Genomic DNA, 23,918 nt, shown 5'->3' with positions numbered 1-23,918 from the left:
GGATACATTCAAAGTTTTTGTAGGTTCCTGGGTAGTTCCTAGATGGTTCCTGGTAGGTTCGTAGATGGTTCCTGGTAGGTTCCTGGGAAGTTCTGAGATGGTTCCTTGAGGATTCATTCAAAGTTCTTGAAATGTTCCTGATGGACTGACCTTCATGTGTTGAAGTAATGATGGACTTCCTTGTAGGTTCCTGGGTAGTTCCTAGATGGTTCCCGGGTAGTTCCTAGATGGTTCCCGGGTAGTTCCTAGAGGATTCCTTGAGGATACATTTAAAGTTTTTACAGTTTTCCAGACTGACCGACCTTCAGTTCTTAAAGTAATGATGTACGGTTGTTTGTCTTTACTTAGCTCATTGGTTCTTGCAATAATGTGGATTGTAACAGTTGTCAAATAGGACTGTCAACTGTGGGCCAACCCGACTTCTGCACAACACAACTGATGGTCCCAACCCCATTAAGAAGAAATTCTACTAATGAACCTTGTTAAGGCACACCTGTGAAGTGAAACTATTTGAGGTTCTACCTCATGAAGCTCATCCAGAGAATGCCAAGAGTGTGCAAAGCAGAAATCAAAGCAAAGAATCTAAAATGCAGAACATATTTTGAGTTACTTCACACTTTTTTGTTAACTACATAATTCCATGAGTTCATTCATAGTTTTGATGCCTTCAGTGAGAATCTACAATGGAAATAGTCATAAAAATAAAGAAGAACCATTAAATGAGAAGGTGTGTCCAAACTTTGACTGGCACTGTATATAATAATCTGAATAGATTTAACACATAAATAAAGCTTGTTACCCAGCTTATGTTGCTAATGTTTCCCATTTTATACACTTTAATTTCTCCATATTTTGTGTAGAAAATACCAAGCGGAGCCAGGGAAATGTTTTTAAGGGCAGAAAGAGGATAATCAGGTCTGTAAAAACGCTCGGTGCTCTCCGGTGTATGGCTAACTTGTTCATCCTGGTGTGATGCCTACTGTACTCCTGGCGCCAGTGCTCATGGCCAACCGATCTGCAGACTAATGAACACAGACAGAGCCTGGCTCCTAATGAGGTCTTTCCAACAGCTCATTACGGAGGGAGATAGTAGGAAAAACATGTGGACTCAGTTACGGATTGGGGGATTTTGATAGATGTGATGTAATATTCTGAATTAAAGTGCATGGATTCGAATATAAATACGGTCTGATATTATCTGCTCCCTTTGGGGGGAGTGCAAGTAGAGTATCACCCATGCACTACCCCATCTGCTGCATACTGCCTGCATGTAACAGTAGCATTATATGGTGCAGTAATCCAGCAGCCAGTGACTCAGCAGCCTTACAGATGTAGCTATTATAGCAATCTTCCTCCATTAGTCCTCTACCAACTAGAGCCTCTTCGTCCTCAATGTAATAAACAAGAATGAACACGTATTTTGCCGCCCAAAAAACCCATCTTTCTCAAGTTGGCTTTTGAATACTGCACAGTCACACTAGAGTGGGAAGCAACAGAGTCCCGGAGAACCATTAGTGTAGCAGCATAAGTCAGAGCCGTTAAATGAGTTACGACAGCAGAGCACGGCCCTGCTGCTCAGTTTTCTACTGCAGAAAGATGCGAGTCACTTAAAGGTGCATCAGTCAGGATTCCTTTCATACAGACAATGAATCAAATCACCGTATGTGAGGTTAAAGGGGTGACGTAGGAGCATACCTGCTCGGCAGCTCTGTGAGGCTTTTCGGCTTCCTTTCTTTCGTGGTTCTGTGTTTTTTTTATGGTTCATTTGCTGCATTGTTGAGTCTCACAGCTCCCATCCACCACATTCTAACAGCTGCTCTGATTAAACCGCTCTGCACTCAGATAACATCAGTGACTAGCAGGTGAGGAAATATGAAGGAAGATGAGAGGACCAAAAAGGTTCTTGCTTTGATCTCTCAATGTAAGCCATCGAAAAAGGACGACTGTTTTCCAACAACATTAAAAAGCGGTAATATTTTAGATCTTTTAAGCTGTTTTCTTCGCTGTGAAATCTTTTTTTTTACAGCACAACCATGACTAGAAGTAGAGAGGACTCAGATATGTCTTATTTGTGGTTTGACACAGTTATAAACCCGTAAGTCAGAAAGGAACGAAAGTTAAATTTCTTCATTTATTTGACCAAAAACATGAAAAAAACTGGGGTCAACATGTCAAAGTGTTCATAAATGTGTGTGAAAATAGCAGATCTACATGCTATAGATAATTAAATATTTACATTTTTTATTTCTTTCCTGTGGCACTGCCTGCAGTTCAATCTCAAATGTTTGTCATGTGGCTGTTGGTGACTGAATCACTCATGATTTCACTTTTTTTTTTTTTTTTTTTGCTTTTTACACAATCTGGAGCCAATTATGTATTATTGCTGATTTAGTACTGAATAAAGTTATTGTGATTTTTAAAAAAAGTTTATTTCAGATTTGGTTAATTTTGCCAACAGAAGTTCACATCACAGATGATTACTCAGGGTTCCCACGGTCCTTGAAAATTCTGGAAAGTCCTGAGGAAAAAAGTGATCCTGGAAAGTCATGGAAAAGTCCTGAAATACTGCCACAAATCAGGTGGTCCTGGAATTAGGATTATCAGCTAAAAAAGTAATTGAAAGTTCTTGAATTCAGTGTTGTATGGATGTTGGTTGTGCTCAGTATTCTACAGTGTGTCATGTCTGCACCTATCACATGGCACTGGCAGCCTTCCAGTTTCTAATCTTTGTATTACATTATGCAGTGGACTCTCCTATGTAGTGCACTTCTTTCCATACTTGTACATGTAACCTTGTTTGGGTCTTTGGTTTAGTGTAGTAACTGTATGTAGTTTAGAAAAGCTGGAATGCTGAAAGGGTTTGGCGTGCCTTGCCTCCACAGCTAATTTTCTCACATCTATAGGCAATACAGAGGCTGCTTGTCATCCCACTGTTAGGGTTGGGACGATACACGATATTATCATCTATCGCGATAAAAGTGTCCCTCGATAATCGTATCGTGGCATTTTTATATTATCGTGATACATGCAAATATCATGATTTAAGTATATAAGCTGAATTTTTGTAGTTGGTATTTTACCTGACACTTTAATGTTGTTATCTAACACAGGTAGACTGTATAGTATAATAAAGTGGGTGGAATCGGCTGGCTGTAAGGGGTGGAGGAGGCCAGAAAGATTAGTTTGTATGAGAAAATTGTTTCAGAAATTCCGTTCAAAGTCCTGGAAATTGGATGATTTTTATCCTGGAATATCCTGGAAAAGTCCTGGAATTTAGTTTTCAATTTTCAGTGGGAACCCTGATTACTGGAAAGTTGAAAATCCTGAAATCCTTTCAGTTTCACTTTGAATGGTGACATTTTGGCGTTTGTTTTTTAAAAATATAATATGCCTTTAAATATATTTACATTTGTGTGCATAATTGAGGAGTTTCTGGTGCTCTTTTCACTGCTTTAGACCTTCATATAAGCACTTTGTAGGTTGTCATCTGGTAAAAGTACAACCATATGTAGACTACACAAATCCAGCTTTGTTTTGTGAGTTTGGTAAGTTCTGTTCTAAATATATGTAATTAAAACTGTCCTGTTAGGTTGAGATATTCTCCATTTGGTTTTTGTTTTGTACTTTTCGGTAATTACAGCCTCTCTGTCAGAAAGGTGCCTATTTATTTCTCCAAAAATGTGTCCATAAGAGATATTTGGCATCCAGGCAGCCTTAAGTCAAATAAAAATGTACATTGTGCAAATAAATTCTGCTGAAGGTAGAGAAACAGTTGAGTAGCGATGCACTTCATCATGCAGAGCTTTCACTCTAAACTGGGACTTGTACGAATGCTTCAGCTGTGGATAAGATAAGCTTATTACAGCCTGTTATCTGTGACTCTGTATATATGTGAAGCTTGCAGTACAGTAGATTAGCAGAGGGCCAAGAGAGGAGACGGATGGGAGAGAGAGAGAGAGAGTTTACGGGTAGAAAAATAAAAAGTGGGGGCTGAGAGAGAGGCGGTGGGAGAGAGAGAGATAAGCGAGAGAGAAAGAGTGGCAGGAAGGGGTGGAAGGATAAACGAGTGGGATGTCAACTTATGCACTCAAAGCCAAACTCAGGTAGTCAGTGAGTGATGGATGAGAATATGGCAGGGAGAGGAGAGAGAGGGGAAAAGGGAGATTTAAACAAGGAGACTTACATTGATTCCTTCCCAGGAAAACTCGGCACGGCCATGCTGGGGAGGGGAAGGGGGAGAGAAGAGGGGAAGGAAGAAGAGGGAGGAGGACAGTACAGGACGGCAACGCAAAGGAGGGAAGAGAAGAGGGAGGAGAGAGAGGTGTGGGACACAGAAACATGTCTTAGTCCTGAGTCATTTCAGCATTTCTGTTTGTGACAGAAGCGTGGCAGCAGTTCACTAAATATTCTAAAATCACATTTTGAAAGGATGCAGTGCAGCATTGGGTTTCACACTCATTTTAGTGGCAGGAAATGTTTACTTGCTGTTCTTTAATCTTGCGCTGCTTGATAATTTATGTGACTCCGCTCTTAAATTGAATTAAAGATTAAATCTTAAATCTGAATACAGCTTCAGGCGCTCTGCATATATTCATGACCGACTCTTGTAGAGTTTCAATTAACCAGAGCTCTGAAGTTTTACAATACAAAAAAAAAAAAAAACAACACTCAGAGAGCACAGTACTCCACCAAGGCAAGGCTGCTCAGTCGTATCATTTCTGACGGATAAGTGGTGGATTTGTAGTAGTATCATGTGATCGTCAGCAGGCAGATGATGTAGCGTTCACTTGTTGTCATGGTTACAGTGATGCCGTGACGCTATCTCACAACGATACAGGAATCTTTAACAAATCCGTGGATCCAGACTATAAGCCGCATCACTGCTAAAATCTCATCAGTTGGTCCTCGTCTCATTTCTGACCTTCAATGAAAACTTCATCAAAGTCCGTCAATCCATTTTTGAGCGATGTTGCTAACAGACAGACAGACCAACAATCATACACCAATTGTCCTTGGCAGAGTAATGAACTAAATTCTATTCTAATGTCTCATCCACACAGAATTCATGATATTAGGAACCCTCCTGGATCTAACAAGCACTAGCTGCTATATCTATGCATAACAAAAGTAGTTTTCATGCTTCATTTTATATATTCAGGACTTGGTACTTTGTTTAGACGATCATTTTTACCTTCAGTTTGTTTCTTCTGGGTGACTGAGTTAAGCAGAAAGCAGCTGAGCAGCACCACAAGCTTTGGTAGACAAGCTGGATTAAAGCGTGTACTTTTAGCAGTAATCTGCAGCGTGTTGCCGCATGCGTGCGTCCATGTAAACATTCTATAGCCGATCTAACGAGATCAGACCGTCGAACAGGTTTTATTTGAATCAGCTCAAAGTCTACAGGGACGGAGAACATGAAAAGCAGTTTGTGGAGCATGAGGAGTAACATGGAAATTGTGTAATCATGTGTGTTACTGTGTTTGCGTGTTGTCAGCTGCGCCGTCCCTCTTTGTTTATCCACACTGGCTAGAATGTTTAGGTAGCCATTGGATACCATTCAGCGGGGACTGTGTTGCTAGGGGCAACGGCAAATCTGATTGCTGGCCAAACCTGGACATCATTGTTACAGGTCCTCATATGCACACACACACACACACACACACACACACACACACACACACACACACTCTCACTCACAAAGACACACACACACACACACACAGACTGACACACACACACACATTCAGGCAATCATGCATATTCATCATACTGTACAAAAGGCGAAAAGACAGCGAGAGAACATCTTGAAACTCTGGTTGCTCCAGAGAATTTAAGTGGACAGCTGTCAAAAGGATTTTAGACTTTCATTTTTTCTTTACATCAGGCCCTTTGTCACCGTGGCCCGGAGAGTTTCTCCACTGGCGCTGTGAGCTTGTTATCATAGTTGTACCATTCCAAGCCACAGACTGCATGAGAGGTGAAACGGAAAACGCCCCAAACTTTGTGTCAGAGTAAATGCCAAACTCCATCTCCAGTCTTCACACAGCAGCTGCCTCCCTGTGGAGAGCTTCTTTTAGGAGAGAATCTGTTAATGAAGAACCTTTGCATCACTCTAATGTGACATGACTCTAGTGTAAAATACTAAAATCTAAACATTTTAACTCACTCTGATGCCTTACGGTGAATAGACAATGCAAACACGTGTACATTTGTTTCTGTTAAACCAACAATAGTAAAGACAACTACTGAAATACAGATAATTTTCTGTAAACTACCCTGCTTAGAAGTAGAAAATATCGCCAGCATGGTGGCCTCACACAACACTAAACATGATCGCTCCACTTACAGTAAAGGAAATGAGTCTGAATCTACATTTTCCTGTTAATTGAGAGCAGAAACGTCTATTATGCTGAGCGATTGAAACCCCAATTTACAAAGGTGGTTAAGAAAGTTGTTTTTTCCTTCTCAAATCTTATCATTTTTGCATGAGGGATTTTCGGTTGGGGCTGGCTTAAACCTCTTTGGGAGAGTGGAAATATTCCTCTATGCTGGAAAAACTCAGCTGATAAAAGTGCTTCTGGTCATCTTACAGGTGATAAAGATCTTTTTGGTTTTCTGCAAGAGTGCCTTCAAGTATACCTGTATCATTAAAAATGCACAGTGTTTGCTTAAGAGTATAAAACCCTTTAATAAACGTAGCTTCTTGCGACAAAATGCACTGAATATACGTGCCTTCACAAGTGTTCTTTCTCTACAATACAGCAAATCTAATTCAAAATTAAATTATTCAGCATCATCAGAGATGTTGGTTGTTTGACTGAAAGGGTTTTTAAATATATCCATATTCACTATTTAGCCGCTATTTTTTAAAAATTTGCCTTTGCTTTAAAGGCTTAAGAGATAAGTGGATCATTCCTGACTTGCCGTAACTCCAGCTGTGTGATTTCCAGTGAATAAGAGGTGGGTTTGTTCTTGAAAGTCTCATCTTGCTTCAGATGTTGTTGTTTGTTGCTCAGATGAGCAATCAAGATAGAAGATAAAAGGAAAAAGTAATAAAAACCAATCAGGTGCCTTTTCATGTGATATTATTACTGGTAAGACAGGCATAAGGATATCTAGAGAAACAAAACCAATAATATTAATACAACTGCAGTGTAGTAATAACATGTCTGGGGGAGATGGCTGCCTTATTTGAATTTGGCAATAAAAGAAAAAGTAAGAGGCCTCAGTCTCTGTATTTATTCATGATTCTGGGTGCAGATACTCTATAACTGGAATATCTCCATGAATGAATGCGAATTTAGGTCTGGCTAGTTTAAGGCCTTACTGCCCTGATTAACATTTCTCATCTGGTGTCAAATACAGGCGACGGTTAGCAAATTGAAACCACGAACGGCACGAAAACGAGAGATGGAATTAATTCTGCCTCACTGCAGGTCCCTTTTTCACTTCCTCGCCAGCATCGATGTAATATTCATGTCAGAGATGTTTATTTTTTTTGACAGTTGAATGAGGAATAAGGATAATCCGTCTCTAACAAAGCAGCCCCCAAGATGCCGGAGGGATTTAAGAAAAGCCAGCGCGAGCCGCCGGTCACCTAGGTGGGTTTTATCTCGCATCCACATTAACGGGAACGGCCGGAATAAGTCACACAGATGCAGTTAAAACTAAGCGCTCTGTGTTCAGGGCTAGACCTGAGCAAAAATATTCTAATAAGAAATGACCTCCGTTGCATATTTTTAACCTTCACTTGTGCACAAAGGAATTTTCCGGAACAAACATGTTAGTTTTCGTTGTTTAAAACCAACCCAGCCTGAAGCAAATGAATATTTTTGCTGTCAGCAGCCGCAACCAAAGATTTAATTAATTTAAAAATAATGTGTTTGATCGTGAGAGAATATACTTAACGTCAGCAACTATTTAGTTACATGTTAATGTATTCAGTGTTAAAGGCAGATTTGACCTCTGTCAGCTGCTGTTGGTGTCCTGCAGGAAATCACACGATGCTGATAAACGCTGTCTCGTCTTTGCCTCAAGCTGCTGTGATGGTACAGTACTGTCAGCTGAAAGTGTACTGGTAACGAAGACACCGGTAGCATGGAATCAATTCATTCTAACTATTGCCTTTATTAAGTGGAAAAGGCAGAGCATTTCAGTTGCCAAGCTGTGAAAAATCCGTTTGTAAAATCCAAAATTTTCCATCTTTTTAGCTTCTAAATCCATCAGAAAGTTCCACTCATAGATCTTTTGACCGTCTGGGAAAGAGTTGGCAGATATCTGAACTTAAATACATTTATAGCTGTAGCCCTTCTTGGTTTGTGCTTATAACCTTCCTTATTAACATCTGTTACGTTAGCGTTTGACTTTTTAGAAGGTGAGACACACAAACATCGTCAGTCTGGTTTGCAGATGTGTGAATGAAGAGATTTAGTTTAAGTTTGTGGAGATGATGTTGTACATTGGAGGGGAAAAATAGAAATGCCACAAGTGTGATCATGCAGGAGGATGAAAGAAGTGCGACCATGACCAAGAGATGACAGCACTGCTTTGGCTGTGTGAGGCTGCAGTGCTACAAGCTCAACTGATCTGCCACGACTTCACAACCACCTGCCTAGTATAGTGTAGATCCCCCTCTAATCTGTGGAGACTTGGACTCTACAGGCTTCTTAAGGTTTCCTGTGGTATCAGACACCGAGACATTAGAGGAAGATCCTTGAATGTTTGTCCAGCACACCCTACAGATGTTCAATCAGGTTGAGATCTGGCGAATCTGGAGGCCAAGTCAACACCTTGAACTCTTCTTCAAACTGTTTCTGAAGAACGTTTGCGATGTTGCAGGGAGCATTGTAGTGCTGAAAGAGTCCAGTGCCAACAGGGAATAACACTTCCATGACAGGGTGTAAATGGTCTGCAAGGATGTGGAGGGAGCTGTCAAAGTAACGTCTACATGAAGGCTCGACTCAAGGTTCCCCAGCAGAACACTGACCTCAGACAAATGATGCACTTCTACTCCTTCTTTCATTGCTTCGTAGTCAAGTTCTGATGCCTACGTGTCCCCTGTAGGAGCTTCCATTGGTGGACAGAGGTCAGCATGGACACTCTGACTGGTCTGGAGCTTCGTACACAGCAGCTGAGATGCTCTGTGATCTGATTCCTTTCTGTCAGCAGCATTAAGCTTTTCAGCAGTTTGTGCTGGAGTTGCTCTTTGTGGGATCAGACCACTTGAGCCATCCTTTGCTCCCCAAAGCCATCAGTGATCCTTGGATGCCCCCAGTTGTCCTTCTTCCTCCAACCACTTTTGGAAACCACTACGTACCAGGATCACCCCACAACACCCGCTGTTCTGGAGATGCTTTGAAGCAGTCGTCTAGTCTCTCAGATCCTCACACTGCCCATTTTTCAGCTTCAAGAAGTGACTGTTCACTTGCTGCCTGATATATTCCACCCACTACTATTCACTTCACAGGTGTGATGTTCACCGTTATCCTTGTGACAGCATGATAACGTCTGCTAACGTTTCTGATGCAATGATAGAACAAGATGTAACGTCAGGGAGTCGTCAAAGTTCTTGGGATCGATCATGATAGAAGGTGTGAATATGTTCTTTCAACTCTGATGGAAATTCATCCGGTAGTTTCTGTCTGGACCAGAGGAATGACAGCAGACTGAGGCCTGAAATCATGGAATCTCTGCAGCTAATCATTCAGTCCTTGGTACTGATCAATGAGCCTGTCAACTTCTGCAGATAAATTATTGTCATTTTGGCACTGTGGAGCAGAAAACTGTAGTAATTTGCCTTTAAATTATTCAGTCGATGCAAACACAACGAGGTTGAAGGTCGGTGTGTGTCGCCCATATGAAGAAATTATTAATTGTGTGTGTAGGTTTCAGGAATGATTCATAACGGCCAGACAGTGATAACGTTGTCGTCTTTGTCCTTGGACCTTGTGTGTTGGATCAGCTTGCGTCAGTGGTCGCAGGATTTTGGATTCAGAAGCCGCCCCTCGGTGTGAGACCGTTAAGCTCTCAGGGTCGGCCGAGGACAGAAAACCGAGCGTCATCACACCTCTGTAATGTGCGTACGTGCTCGCGTTTCGAATTCAAATGGACTCGGCGAAGCAATAAGACAGCTGAGCACTTCCTTGTAGCCACGTCAGTAGTGTAGTCTCCAGAATCAAAGCGAGACGCTGCATAATCGTATGAGCCCAAACTCAAATCCATTCAGACACGATGACATTAACGGCCCCTCGGTAAACTGACATTCTCAGCTCAGCGTTTAACTCACTGCACTGCTGGTTAAATCGGCTCTTTATGCCGGATTCGTGCCTTACAGCGTTTTAGCCGAAGGACAGTTTCTACAATAATAACCACCTCCTATACAGTCAGTTTGCTGCTTCCATTCATCCTGTCCAGGCTCACCGGGTGCTTCCACCTATCCCTGGGTACAGAACTACTTTCTCTTGTGGTTGTTCTTTCTGACAATGTGATATTTTCTGTTTTTTTATTACATTCATTGCACAGCATGCCCCCAATAATCTCACTGCAGTCTAAAGTCTAATAACAGCAGAATTTATCCAGACACGCACAGACAAACACATTTTTAAACATTAAATTTCATTTAAAGGGAGGTGAGGAGGTCTCTTTATTTCATATTTATTTCTCTTACATTATTAAACGTTGCGGCCCCTTCAGTCATAAAGGTTATCAGCAGCTCAGTGGGCAAAACAGCGAAGAACAAAACAGTGTGCAATAGAAACTAGCGATTGGGTTTGTACTACATGCAAGATAAGCATTTCATTTCACATTTAGAGCTGTGGGATCATCCTCTTAAAAGAGCTGCTAATCTTAATTAATTTTCCGTGTGTAAATGCAGTTTCTGGGGCGTTTTTGCATTTCAAATATTAAAATCCTAACAGGAAACATTCGAGACAAACTGAATCCTTGTCAGAGATTTTGCAGCAGCGTTCTTTCAAGAAACTCCCCTTAAAACCCAAATCCTGAACTAAGAAAATAAAACGCTAATGGGGGGTAAATTAAGTCTTGAGTTTGTGTTTTCCTGCCTTTGAGTAGGGCGGTTGTGGATTTGGAATATCCTCGCAGGAGATCTGGTTGGAGCACTCGGTATTGATCCGACTTTTAGTGGAACCGCAAACGGGCTGATGTTTCAGCTAATGTGTTTTCAGTGGGAATAAAGCTAAAGGGATGTTTTCTCCTCCTCAGCTGTTGGTGTTTAATGTGCTTTGTGAGTGCAGTGTGATGAGCTCATTCCTCTGATTTTCATGTTCACTGGTAAAACTATGACTTGTGTCTGATGTGAAGCTTTTCAGGTTGATTTAAACAAAGTCTGGCGTATGTAATGCTTAAGTTTAGCAGTAAGTTCATAGTGAATTAACCCTCTGAACTCCAGTTTCTGGGTGGGTTTCTTTTGCTCCCTGTTGGGTAATGTTTCACTGCAATATAAAGTCTTGTACCTCTGTGGAAACAGAACAACTGTGGCTAGATGGAAATCCTTAATCTGCAGAAATCTTTATTGCATAATGCATTTATTGCAGCCATGAATTTACTTCCATTGAACAAACGTGGCTGCGCAGAATGTTTTCAACTCACACACATGTAAAATATGATCATATTATTTCTTCAGCATGTTGAATGACTATCTAAATGTAAGTGGCCCTCTTTGTTCCAGCCTGATTAAAACGTTAAACCTGTGTGGGTTTGCTGTTGATTAATTTGAATGAGCTGCAGCGCCCTGAGCTGCCGTTATCATTTTTTATCATCATTATTTATTTGGCAGCGTAATGTTCATGCTGGATTTCAAAACTATTTATTTACACGTGAAGCATCCGACTGTTTGTAGTCAAATGTGGTCTGAAAAACCTGGAAAAGTTGGAAATTTTAGATGGTAAATGCGGTGGAAAACTGTGGTTCAGATAGAAATATCTGCAGCAGCTGTGAGATGAATGACCATAAAACTGGTGCAGTCATTCACGGTTTCTCGCTAATGTATCCATACAACTTTGGTAACTCGCTGATATTTCGTTCAGCATCATTATGAGGTTGTAAATTCGGTGTTTTGAAGGAAATATCTGCCACTTGTTTTCTGGAAAATGTGGTTGATGTTCCAGCAGAATAGACTGTAATGACTCCATAGCGCTTCATTTGTTCCCTTATTAGGCCAAAATTACAAAGACGAAGCTGTAATCTGTGTTTATTAGGAAGTTTTAGCATGCAGCAGACTATATTAAAATGGAACATGGTGAGCAGTGTTTTCCTCTCTGGTCTGAGGTTTCTATTTCTGCATCTATGCTATTCTATTGGCTTTCTTTTGGAGTTCATCTTCAGCTTTCCTTCCCAGTTCTTTAGTGTTCCCAGCCTGTCTTTTTATCTTCATTTTTTCATAATTTTCCTTTTGAGCCTGGTCTAATGGGATTGGGTTTGTCTGTCAGTCTGTAGTGTTTTGTTTGTCTCGCTCGGTCCAGAGCCCCTGTTCCCGAGTCTGAATCATCCCTCAGAGCTGCTCTATTATATTCTTTCAAATCCCTCTCCACCTGCTGGCCTGTCTCACTGTGGGTCTATAAATTACACAGAGGAGCCATGTTTGTGGGAGTAAACAACTCGGAGGCTGCCGTGGGATCAGCACTCAACACAAACAACACTTTATCAAAAAGGAATCCTGCTAGAGATGCTGCGGCCAAAGAGCCTGAAGATGCTGAACTAAAAATCCAATAATTGGGTCAATAATATATAATTGAGGAACTTAATGTTTTTATGTTCATTATGATCACGTCTTTACGAATTCTATAATTATTTATTATGGAAACAATCCCTTATTAATAAAAAATGACTGGATATCACTAAAATATCAACTAAAAACCGTCTGAATTTGACACCAACCACCTTCTAATGAGCTAAACAATAATAAAATGAGCTGATTCAGAAATAGTTCTGATTGTGTTCTTTTTATTAAGGCGAGATAATCAGGACAGATATTTCTTTTTTGGCAATATATTAAATTTTAGATGGAAAATAACAAATTAAATCACTTTCCACTAAGTTCCCCGTTCCAAAAACACCTCTCCAGGAAGTGTGTTAATTCCAGATCACATGACCTGCTCCACATGATGTCATTTCCTCCTGAAGAAAAGACTGGCCAGACTCCAAGGCTTTCTGACTCATTTAATATGAAGTAGTCAACAGGTTTACTACAATGTCTTTAGAAATAACTTTCAGTTCCAATTTTACTCAGTTGTAGATGTAATATTTAGAGGAATCTTAATGTAAAAATACCATGTGGTGTTTGGTTATAGGCGACCATGTTGGTTTTAGGCCAGAAAACAGCAAAAAAGTCAACTATAATACAAAAAGTCCTGCAATTACTTTTTGACCCAGTTAAGGGTTTGTGTTGAAGGCAGGCGGTGGTCGTTCCAGGAGGAGGAAGAAAGCAACAGGGTTTAAGCAAAATGTCTTAAATTAAGCGACTAACTGGCATGAGTAAGACGCTGCAGGCTATTTCTGTCTTACCTCCACTTGTTAGTAATTAGCTTAGCGTTAGCATTGTGATATTTAAAAGCTTTGCAGCCTCCCAGACATCCCCGGCAGAGGAGGAAAAAAATAATAGCAGTAGAGCAAAGAAAGCAGCGGTCCCTGATGGAACAACAATAAGATGGATGTCTGTGTTTTTGTCTCCGTCTCTCTTACTCTTTCTGCTGCTCGCTCTGTCTCCAGGGTCCACAGCTGAGAAGTGATACATGGCTCAGTAATAGGCCGAGCCCCGGGGACAGCAGCTCTGTGGCCTCGGTAAGAGACTATCAGCAGCAGCGACACACCTTCACACCCAGCCAGTCACCAGAATGCAGGCAAACACACACACACAGCAGCACACAGGCCGGACTAGAACGAGCTTCACACACGGATATTTACTGCCAAAAGATCCCGCTGTTCAAATCAACAGTCAGGTTTCAAAAAGACGAACACAGTTTTAGCAGATCTTTAACCCTCTGAACTCTTTTCTGAAAGGGACGTTGTGTTTTTTAAAAATGCCAGAATGACACCATTTTTCATCCAGAATTTGTAAAAACAAGAAACCAACATAAGTATCAATACTAGTCATGTGCATGCTGTAAAAAAACTGTTTGAAACTGTAATTGTATTTATTGAACAATTTACTGTTATTTGACAGATTTACCCTGTTTTGTTACATTACAGATAAATAGTAAAATTGCAGAAAAAATTGTTTTATGTGACCAGTTAACAGTAAAAAAAAGAACTGGCCAAAACTATGAATAACATCCCCATTAACAATCTGTGTTTTCACAAATCGTTTGACTCTGAAATTACGCTATTTTTAACTGTAAAAAAAGAAAAATATTGCAGCTAGGGAAAAAATATGTACATGAAGGATTTTTTTTTTTTTTGAAAGGACGGTTATTTTTGTTAACTGTTGTTTTGCAGATTTTCCCTGTTTTGTTAAGTTGCAGATCTTTATCTGGAAAAATCAAACAAAAAATGCTAAAACTGTATAAAATGCAGCATCAGAAATCTGTATTTATGCAAATCGATTATTTTTCTGCAACAATGTGATCATAAAAGTTTCACTGTGATTGAAGTCATAATTTTACAAATACTGCCTGTTAATTTTGCAACTTTTGACTTTCATTTATTTTTACAGTATATAATTGGTTTTTGTTTCTGTTTTTAAACCTTTTTTTCGGGCACCGTTGCTGCCAAATTTTCACATTTTTGTCCGTTTCTTTGTTTGTTATAAATACAGGGCACCTAAATTGTGTGTTTTCATGGCGGTTTTTATCAGATGAAACAGTGATATATCGCTGCTACATACCGCTATCATTTCATGTGACGTATTCTGTCTTTTAAATGAATGAAATGGATATTCTGTTGTCAGAATAATTCCAACAGTGATTTTCATTGTGTGATCTCTGTCCTCTAGAACACTGGATTTCACGTAAAACAGTGGCTTTAGCGGTAAAGTGCGGATTTTAATCTCAAATTTGAGAATCGTCGCCTTTACAATAAACGAGGTATGAATGGAATATACGGACCCCAGCTCCCCTGAGCCAAAGCCAACGAGCCGACATCCAGTTAGTCACCGTTTTTACCCGCTTATCGTGCGAGTGGTCCTGAGGTTTTCCTGCTAACAATGTGTGAGCGACAGGCTACATCCTGGACAGGCTGCTCGGCTTTCAAGCAGCTGACACCCGCAGACAGATGACCGTTCACACCTCCACCACTTTAGAGTCACTCATTAATCTGAACTACAGACTGCAGAGAAAGGCCTCCAGCACAGAAACCCAGAACTCGCCAATTAATGCAGACTTCATGAGAGAAATTAACATGAAATTAACGTCTTTATATTTAGAATTTGAGACAACAAACTAATAACAGTGGATTCAGAGAGAAAGAACAGGCGACACGCTTGTTCGGCAACACGTTTACACGCATGTATTCAATATTTCAATGACTGTCTGAATCTGAGACTCTCAGGCTTTGGTGGAGATGCTGCCAGACAGAATTCCAGGACCTTTCTGCCTTCATTCAGGGCCTCTGCAGTCAGAAGAAGAATCGGTTGAACTGAAGTTTTGCGACTGAGAACGTCTCACTCTTTGGGCAAAAGCTCCCCTATGTTAGAACCACTCATGTCTCAGTACAGTGACCTAAAGCTGGGGCACTATGTAATAATAACATTTAAAAGACACTCCTAAGCAGTTTGTGGGTATTTCTACTCCTGTCATTTTCACTCAAACAAAATAAAGTCCTGCTCCTCTATGGAAACAGAACAACCATGACTAGAAGTAGAGAACCAACAGTATATTCTGAGCAGTAAGACTCTTGAATAATGTCATAAATCATAAAGAAACATTTCTTTGATTAGTTAATTTACAAAAAACAAGAAACATCTGCAACATTTTTCTGAGCATCTACAGGCATCACCAACACTGGAAAGATGGACAGAATTTCTGTCATCTGCCAGTTTGTTTGTTTGTTTTGCTTTTTACACAATGTGGTTGTTTTGTTGTTGTTATTATTTTAAATGAGACATGTAGAATAATATGATTCGGATTAAATATCACAGCTTCAGACTCAGGTTTGGTTAAATTTTTCCAACTGAATGGCAGGTCCCAGATGAGTACTTCAAAGACCGTCTGAAAGGTGAAAACTTTATGCTTTCTGGCTGCTAAATGGTGTCATTTTGGTGATTTAAAAAAAAAAAAAGACAACATGTCGTTCAAACCGCCGATAGGTTTGGGGTTAGGAGGGTTATATTTCACTACCACGTCTTTGTCAGGCTCACTTTTAGCTTAAAGAACCTTTTTATGCCTTTACTGTTTCTCCTTTCCTTCAGTGTGTTACAAAGCTGTTTTTTTGTGCTAAAAGGAGTTATTTTCTCCCACAGAAATGCTGCTCTTCACCTCCCTGATATCCTTCATTTGAAATCCAGGCTTTTATTCTGTTGCTTATCTACATCATCATGTAACTCATTTGCATAACGTCTCTCAAGTGGCCAGTTCGAGCCTCAAACAAAGAATGACCCGCCTACATTTAGAGTTGCTTCTACTGGAGCTGCGTCTGTCTGTTTATGCTCACAGATCTGGGGTTCTTAGCCAACATTACCTGGCTGTTGTCGGGACAGCTGACCAATCAGAGGGGGTCTTTAAAGAGATGGCTGACCAATCAGAGGGGGTCTTTAAAGAGACGGCTGCTAAAATTAAAGTGGAGGTTCTGCAGCAATGTACAGTATGAGAAAATAATGTGTTTTTGAATATGAAAGCAGGTCAATATGTTCCCAAAAATAGGAATATGTGTAGGTAGAATGAGCAGAATGTGGGCCAAGTGTAACTCAGCTGCCAGTTGGATGAAGATTCAAGTGTGTTATTTTATAGCCGAAAGCAAAGGTCTAGTAGGCTCAGTTCTGTCAGATTTTTTTTGCATTTTCAATCTTGACGTCTTCAGAGGCAACTGAGCACATCTTTGTCAGGCTTCCCACAGCTCCCTGTGGAGCCAGAAAACTGTTTTCACATTCGCAGTAGAGAATCCCAACACCCGGACAGAGACATCGATGTGTAAAATAATTTAATTCTGTTCCTCTGTGCTGGAGACGAAACAACAAAAACTATCGTCGTCCTGTTGCATTGTGACTGTGAAATAAACCCCAAAAAAGAGCTGAAAAAATGGCCTCTCCACACTCATGAACCTGTTTTTTCCCCGCTTAGATGTGGGCGACCTTTCACGAGGGCGACACCTGGCCGCTGAGCAGCAGGAGGCCGTTCTGGGTGAGTAACGGCTCCTTTCTCACCTCTGAAAGATCTGAGGAGACAACAGTCGACACTCTCGCGCCATCATTTCTGTCTGAAGAGTGTTCAGATGTAAAAGGAGAGCTGAGGACGCCGGCTCTGGTGTCTTTTGTATTCCGTCACAGCGGCTTTCGGTAAAATGGGAAAATAGATTGCGGTGTGCAGAAGGCATTAAAAAGGAAGATAATAGCGTTTTACCTGATCCCCATCTTTCCGTACCGGCACCGCATCCGCTGCTGGAGAGGCAAAGACAAGAGGAGAGGAGAGAGAGAGTGAGAATTTCAGATGATTTCATTATCAGCTGTAGCTACAGGTATCGAGCAACGTGCAGAAAAGTCAGAAAATATCAGCGTGGAGCTGCTTTGTCTTCACTGCTGCTGATAGGAGAGGCGGAGCAGGAAGATCCAGTGACAGAGAGGCAGATAACAGTATGTCACAGTGATGCAGCCTTCAGCATGTTCGCTGAGGGAAAATGACAGCGCTGTCCAGTATTTCTCTCTCACACACGCTCACAAACACACGGAGCTAAAATTAGATGAACCATCCACGGCGAGCTTTGGCACACACAGAGGACTCAACCACAGCGAGTCATGAAGGCCAGACATGACTCTGACACATGAGGGTGATGAAAGGGGAAGACACTCTCCTAGCTCTAATTCAGTGTAAAGGAGTACTGCTTTAATAATTTAGCTGTAATAAAATAAAACAAATAGAGGCCGCTGCTTTCTGGTGGAGCAGAGAAAGCAGAATCAGAGGACTTGGTCAATCAGTGACTCATACGCCTGCTTTACACGATGACCTTGACTCTGACCTTAACAGCAAATGAAGCTGCAGGTCTGAAAATGATTCCTGTACACTGGAAACAATACCCCTCTCAAAACAAGAAAAAAAAAACTTATTTCAAGGATCTTTTACCTTGAAATAAGTGGAAAAATGTGCCAACACAACAAGTGAAAAATGGCTTGGTGAGATTTCTTGAAATAAGATGTGATATTTAGAATATTGAGATCTTAAAATTAGCTGGGAAAATTTATTTAAAGCTTTATTTTACCAGGATTGTCAAGCTTAGGTGTCTTAACCCTCCTCTTGTCCTCCTTTACGGCACCAAAAAATATTATTGCCTTGTCAGAAAAAAAAATCCAAAAATTCAGCAAAAAGTTCCTCAAATTTATAAAAAAAATACCAAAATCTTCAGGAAGAAAATTTCTTAAAAGTTTCCCTTAAAAATCCCAAATTTGGCAAGAAATAAAAAATAAAAAATAAAAAAAATCTAAAAATTGTAAATGTTTTCAAAAAAGAATAATAATCTTCCAAAAAATCCTAAAAATATCTAAAGTGATTCCATTATATCAGTAAAAGTTCTAATATTTTCTTTAAGACCATTCAGAAAAAAATCTACCACAATCCAGCGAAATTCGCTTCCAAATCGATTGTTTCCAAATGTTTTTAAAGAAACCCTTTTTTTAACATTTCTTTTTTTTCCACCAAATAATGTTCAAATTTTCCCCCCAAAATTAAAAATGTTTTCACTGTGAAAATCTACATTTTTTTCCACATTTTTGAACTTTAACCGGGCCAATTTGACCTGCAGGACGACACAATGATTAAACTTATTTTGAGATTTCTTGTAAAATACAACTCAAAACAAGATAATTTCAAGATTGTTTGACTTAACAAGATATTTAAGATGCGTTGTCTTAAAACAAGTCCCTCCATCTGCTGAAATGTCACTTGTTAAGTGAGTTTATTTTAAATGAAGTGGGATGAGACATTCTGACTAAAAATAAGACAAACAGACTTGGTAAGATTTTGAGTTTTTGCGGTGTATCTCTGTGTTCATGTTAACAGCTGGGCTGCTGATGCTGGAAAAAATGGCAATGCAATCTGGAGTTCTTCTGTGAGATATGTAGCAGGAATTTTGCCCAAATGACTTGAACTGTTTGGCAGAATCTAAAATAAGTGGGGTGATTTTGTAGGTGAGTAAATTTGCATGAAAAATGACAAACAATTCATAAAACAAGCAGGAAACAAAAAACATTTGGAACATTTCTCATTTTCTGTAACACTAGCAAAGGCATCCAAAATACATTTTTTGCTTTGGACGGCGTTCAGATCTGGCTTTGTGCTCATCATACAGAGCTTTGTTGTTCCCATTTAAATGATTCCAACAAATAATTGTGTTGCAACAGAGTGTCTGTTTTTGGTCAACAGCAGCAGAAATATTTCCATAATACCGACTAAAGCTGCAAGATTATGGATGATTCATCACAATTATTCATGCATTTTAAAGACAAATTTTAAAATACTGCACTTCACTTAAATGTGGTTCCAGCTAATGTTCATCAAAATAGGACCAAACCAGGAGTCTGAGCATCTCCTAGAAGCTGAATTTATATATAATTGTACTCAGCATGCCTCACTGGCTGAACATCTGCTCATCAATAGTAACTACACTTTACAGATGTTCCCTAAACGCCTCACATGCAGGCTGCAGTAGATGATGCTCGTCAGCTGTGCACAGAAAAGCTTCCAGTCTCCACTCGGTCAGAGAAGTGTGACCAGAAATGGGTTAAATATCGTGAAATGAGGCTTTCTAACGTCAGATTTAGCTGAAACCAGGTGAGTTTAGTTACACTGACTGTTTTCATTTTGTTATTTTGTGTTTTCGCTCTTTTTTAATCGAAGGAATTAAACTGAAAATGAGTCAGTGGAGCTGTTCTGTTTGTTAATACCTGCCATGGATGGTTTTATGAACACGTGATTCCAGTATTTAAATGTTATGTATGAAAAAGTTCCATCACCTACGACCTCGATAACATTTGAAAAACACGTTTTTGAATGTTGCTGGAGAGTGTTCTTCTTTTCTGATCAAGGAACGCTGTGAGAACGTTTTATATTGAACCCCTGTTACAGAACGAAAACATCTTCAGAACTTTGTATGAAGAACTTTCCACCTTTGTTTATGTATTGCAGCACAGGAACGTCTTACAAAGAACATTCTGTCATCTGAGGTCTCAATAACGTCCCGGAAAGGTTTTCTGAATGTTGCTTTGAAAACATCCTCCTGTTTCACTGTGGAAATGTTTTATTGTCTTCCTTCAACAACAAGGAGCTAAATGAAGACCCTTTGATAGTTCAAATTACTGGAACTTCAGAAGCATTTCACATATAAAACATTCTGTCATATGAGGAGTGTTTCCAGATAACATCCAGTGTTGTTAGAGAACGTTTTCGATCAGTTATAACGGAACATTGTGTGAATGTTTTGCATAGAACGTTGTGTAATGTCTTCCCTCAACAACAAATCTCTAAATGTTCTACCTTTAACATTTCTGATAACATCTGGAAAACATTTTTTGAGTGCTGCTTTGAGAACCTTTTTTTTTTTCCTCCAAACATCCTCTGAATGTTGCAGCTAAAGTTCACCTTTAAAGGCATTAGAGGAGATTTAATTTCCTACGACTTTGAACGTAGCATGCACATGCGCACATACAACCTCTCCCTCACCCCCTCTAACCTCCCCCCTCTTAACATTTACGAAGAAACGCCCCCCTCCAGAAACTTGCGTAGGACTCGTGAAGTTGTCTTTTACGGCTGGGTCCCCCTGGATCTTTATCTGCCATTGTGTAAAAAAAGATGAGCAAAACAAGTCTCCAGCTAACTACGAAGCTATACCAAAGCAACACATACACAAAACACGTAAGTCCAAGGCGTACGTAATCTACGTAACTAGGCCTGAGCCGGAAGATTTTTGATTGACAGGAAAGGGAGCAAACCAAACGCCTCGGTCCGAGCGCGTTGATTGGCTGATGTTTTTCAGGTCCTGCCATGTCCACAGTTATTTATTTTATTTTTTATTCTTTTAGAGACCATACATACAAGTCCACTAAAGGTCAGTATATTCATTTTATGTGAATCAGACAAATTAAACAAAAAAAACCATCCTCCATAATGCCTTCAACCTCAGAGGAATAACCATAAAACATTCTTTGAATATCAGATAAAAGCGTGTTTTGTTAATATCGTTAGAACTTGTCGGTGATGTTACGTAGCCTTTTAAGCTTCAGTCATTTCCAGCCATTTTCAGTACAAAAAAATTGCTAATATTCTATTTGTAAATAAAAATATGATGAGAAATACAGGGAATATTGGACGCGCATCGCGAGGTGCATTTCTTCGAAAACGACCGATTCGTGGATTTTATACCGACTTCAAGACATGTTTTGGACAAAATATTTTACTGGCTTGTTTCGTCTGGATGTCCAAGGTTGGATTATGGCCGTTTTTTGTGGAATATTTTCATCTGTGTGTAATAATGAACCCGGAAATGTGAGTCGCGCTGTGTGCGTTGAAGCCGTGTATAGAGAACGGATGGATGAATATTCGTTGTTTGTCGGACAAATGTGTTTATATTACCCGCTGTGGTAATCACATCTGAAAGTGGTTTATACCGGCGGATTCATGAGAATCTAAGCTTTCCATCGGCGTATAATGTTTGTATAATCGCGTTTGCAGTTTCAGATATTTAGCAAATTGCTTATGCAGATCTCAAAGTGTACCGCGGGCGGGACACTGAAGCGCAACGGGTTGTGGGAATGTTTCAGCTTTCCATTTATTGTTTGCACTCATTTTATGTGATGTCAGCACAAAACGAACACAGAAACATGTCTGTGCCTGTGTTTCATCCTGTTTTCGTTTGATTTCGGACCGAGATTGTGAGAATATGTGCTGCTCCAAGGATGGCAGACGTTTAATGCTGCGCTGTGTGGTGAATGAAAAGCCTCGGGCCGTGTACTGCTGCACATGAAGACATTGCTTTTCTGTCATCGTGCTCCTGATATAAATGAGTGGCTGTAGATGTTGTAGATAGACGGATAATTCAACACAGTCTGGGGAAAATGACACCAGGATTAGAGCGCTGTGTGTGTGTGTGTGTGTGTGTGTGTGTGTGTGTGTGTGTGTGTGTGTGTGTGTGTGTGTGTGTGTGTGTGTGTGTGTGTGTGTGTGTGTGTGTGTGTGTGTGTGTGTGTGTGTGTGTTAGCGGTGGAGATATAATGACTCGGTATCAGCGGTGGCTCAGACGATAAATGGGTTTAGGTTTGGAACGTAAGGTCACCGAGTGTATTTTCAAACAATGTAGGAAAAGTCAGAGAAGAAACTGGAGTAGAAACAGTTGGTCCAAATACAGATGAGTCAGAATATAACTGAGGAACTTCTGAAGTCCATGCATATATTTTTGTTGAACGTAAAAAGAAAAAAAAAAGTTTTTTCTGTTCATTATGATCATGTGTTTTTGTTATGGGGAAGTTAGTTAAAAGTGATTTCTGGGACACTTTGATACAATTTGTTATTTTCCATGTAGAATATGATACATTGTCAAAAAAGAAAAATCTATCATGAATGTCTCAACTTAACAAGAAGAACACAATCCAAACTATTTCTGAATCATTTTATTATTGGTTAGCTCATTAGAAGGTGGTTGGTGTTAAATTCAGACGTTATTTAGTTGACATTTTAGTGATATCCAGTCATTTTTATTAATAAGTGATTGTTTTTATAATAAATATTTCTGGAATTTGTAAAGACATGATCATAATGAACATCAAAAAAAATAAATTGCTTACTTTTAATAAAAATGTAAGATATATCCCACAGACTTCAAACGTCCCTCTTTTATATACTGACCCATGTATCTGTTTTATCAGACTCTTGGCCTCAGTCTGACCCTTTAGTTCATCATCAGAACGCTGAAACCCAACAGCAGCTTTGTGCAGAGAAAGGTTGCATTCGAGTGTCTTCTTTTCTTGTTTATCTTTCATTAGCGGAAGATAAAATGAAGAACTCAGATCCAGAATACGGTGTGCGGCTCTTCACACAAACATTTTCTAAATGAAGTGGGATCATTCTGTTTGATGATTTAGTCGTTAACAACATCATGACTAATGCAGACGTCAGGTGGTGAAAACACCCTCACACATGCAGCAAACTTTCAGAGCTGTAAATCATGTAATCGGGGATATAAAAAGCTCTTTTGCAACGTCTCTCCTTGTTGAGCCTGTGAGGATTCGGGAGCCTTGGGAGAGCTTGTGTTGAAATGTGTTTTTTATAAGCATTATTTTTTTCTACAGGTAGCTGTTCTCTTTTATTCTGAGCTTCATCTGTAACTTTGGCACCGAAGTACCTGTTGATGTGTCTTGCAAAGTGAAGGTATCTTTCCTCCCAGCTGCTGGAGAGATTGTTGTATTCCACTGCTGCCTTTTCACTGCTGGATGTTACTTGAGGCAAGTCTTCATCTTTAGCATTTGTAATGTAAGTGTTCTGCAGGGGCGGCATGGATCAGTGGGTAGAGCGGCCGTCTTGCAACCAGAGGGTTGCCAATTCGATCCTCGGCCCGTCGTGCTCGTGTTGAGGTGTCCCTGAGCAAGACACCTAACCCCTAATTGCTCCTGGTGGGTCGTGGTTGCATGGCAGCTTCCACCATCAGTGTGTGAATGTGTGTGTGTGAATGTGACGTATCATGTAAAGCGCTCTGGGTACCTTGCAAGTATGAGACGCCAGTGTTTACAAACAGTGATGTCACGAAGTCACGTGATTACCGCGCTGGTTGGC

General features: G+C 40.1%; 1 protein-coding gene across 7 annotated transcripts in view; it reads right to left on the bottom strand.

The window, feature by feature from the left end:
- The window catches only part of fam131ba (family with sequence similarity 131 member Ba), an 82,189-nt gene that overhangs the window by 22,300 nt on the left and 35,971 nt on the right, over positions 1-23,918 (bottom strand). For 3 of the 7 annotated variants that reach the window (XM_022211408.2, XM_022211403.2, XM_022211402.2), the window contains exons 2-3: positions 17,508-17,545; positions 4,184-4,219 (exon numbers count right to left, since the gene is read on the bottom strand). In XM_022211408.2, coding sequence (XP_022067100.1) covers positions 4,184-4,219; positions 17,508-17,545 — 74 coding nt within the window. Of the gene's footprint in view, positions 1-4,183; positions 4,220-17,507; positions 17,546-23,918 lie in introns of those variants that run through there. The other 4 variants (XM_051955248.1, XM_051955249.1, XM_022211404.2 and 1 more) reach the window with 2 other exon arrangements.

Source organism: Acanthochromis polyacanthus, chromosome 11, assembly GCF_021347895.1.
Source record: "Acanthochromis polyacanthus isolate Apoly-LR-REF ecotype Palm Island chromosome 11, KAUST_Apoly_ChrSc, whole genome shotgun sequence".
In the NCBI taxonomy this organism is placed as follows: domain Eukaryota; kingdom Metazoa; phylum Chordata; class Actinopteri; family Pomacentridae; genus Acanthochromis; species Acanthochromis polyacanthus.
The sequence above is the reverse complement of the archived record's forward strand: the minus strand, read 5'-3'. Positions and strand labels throughout refer to the sequence as shown.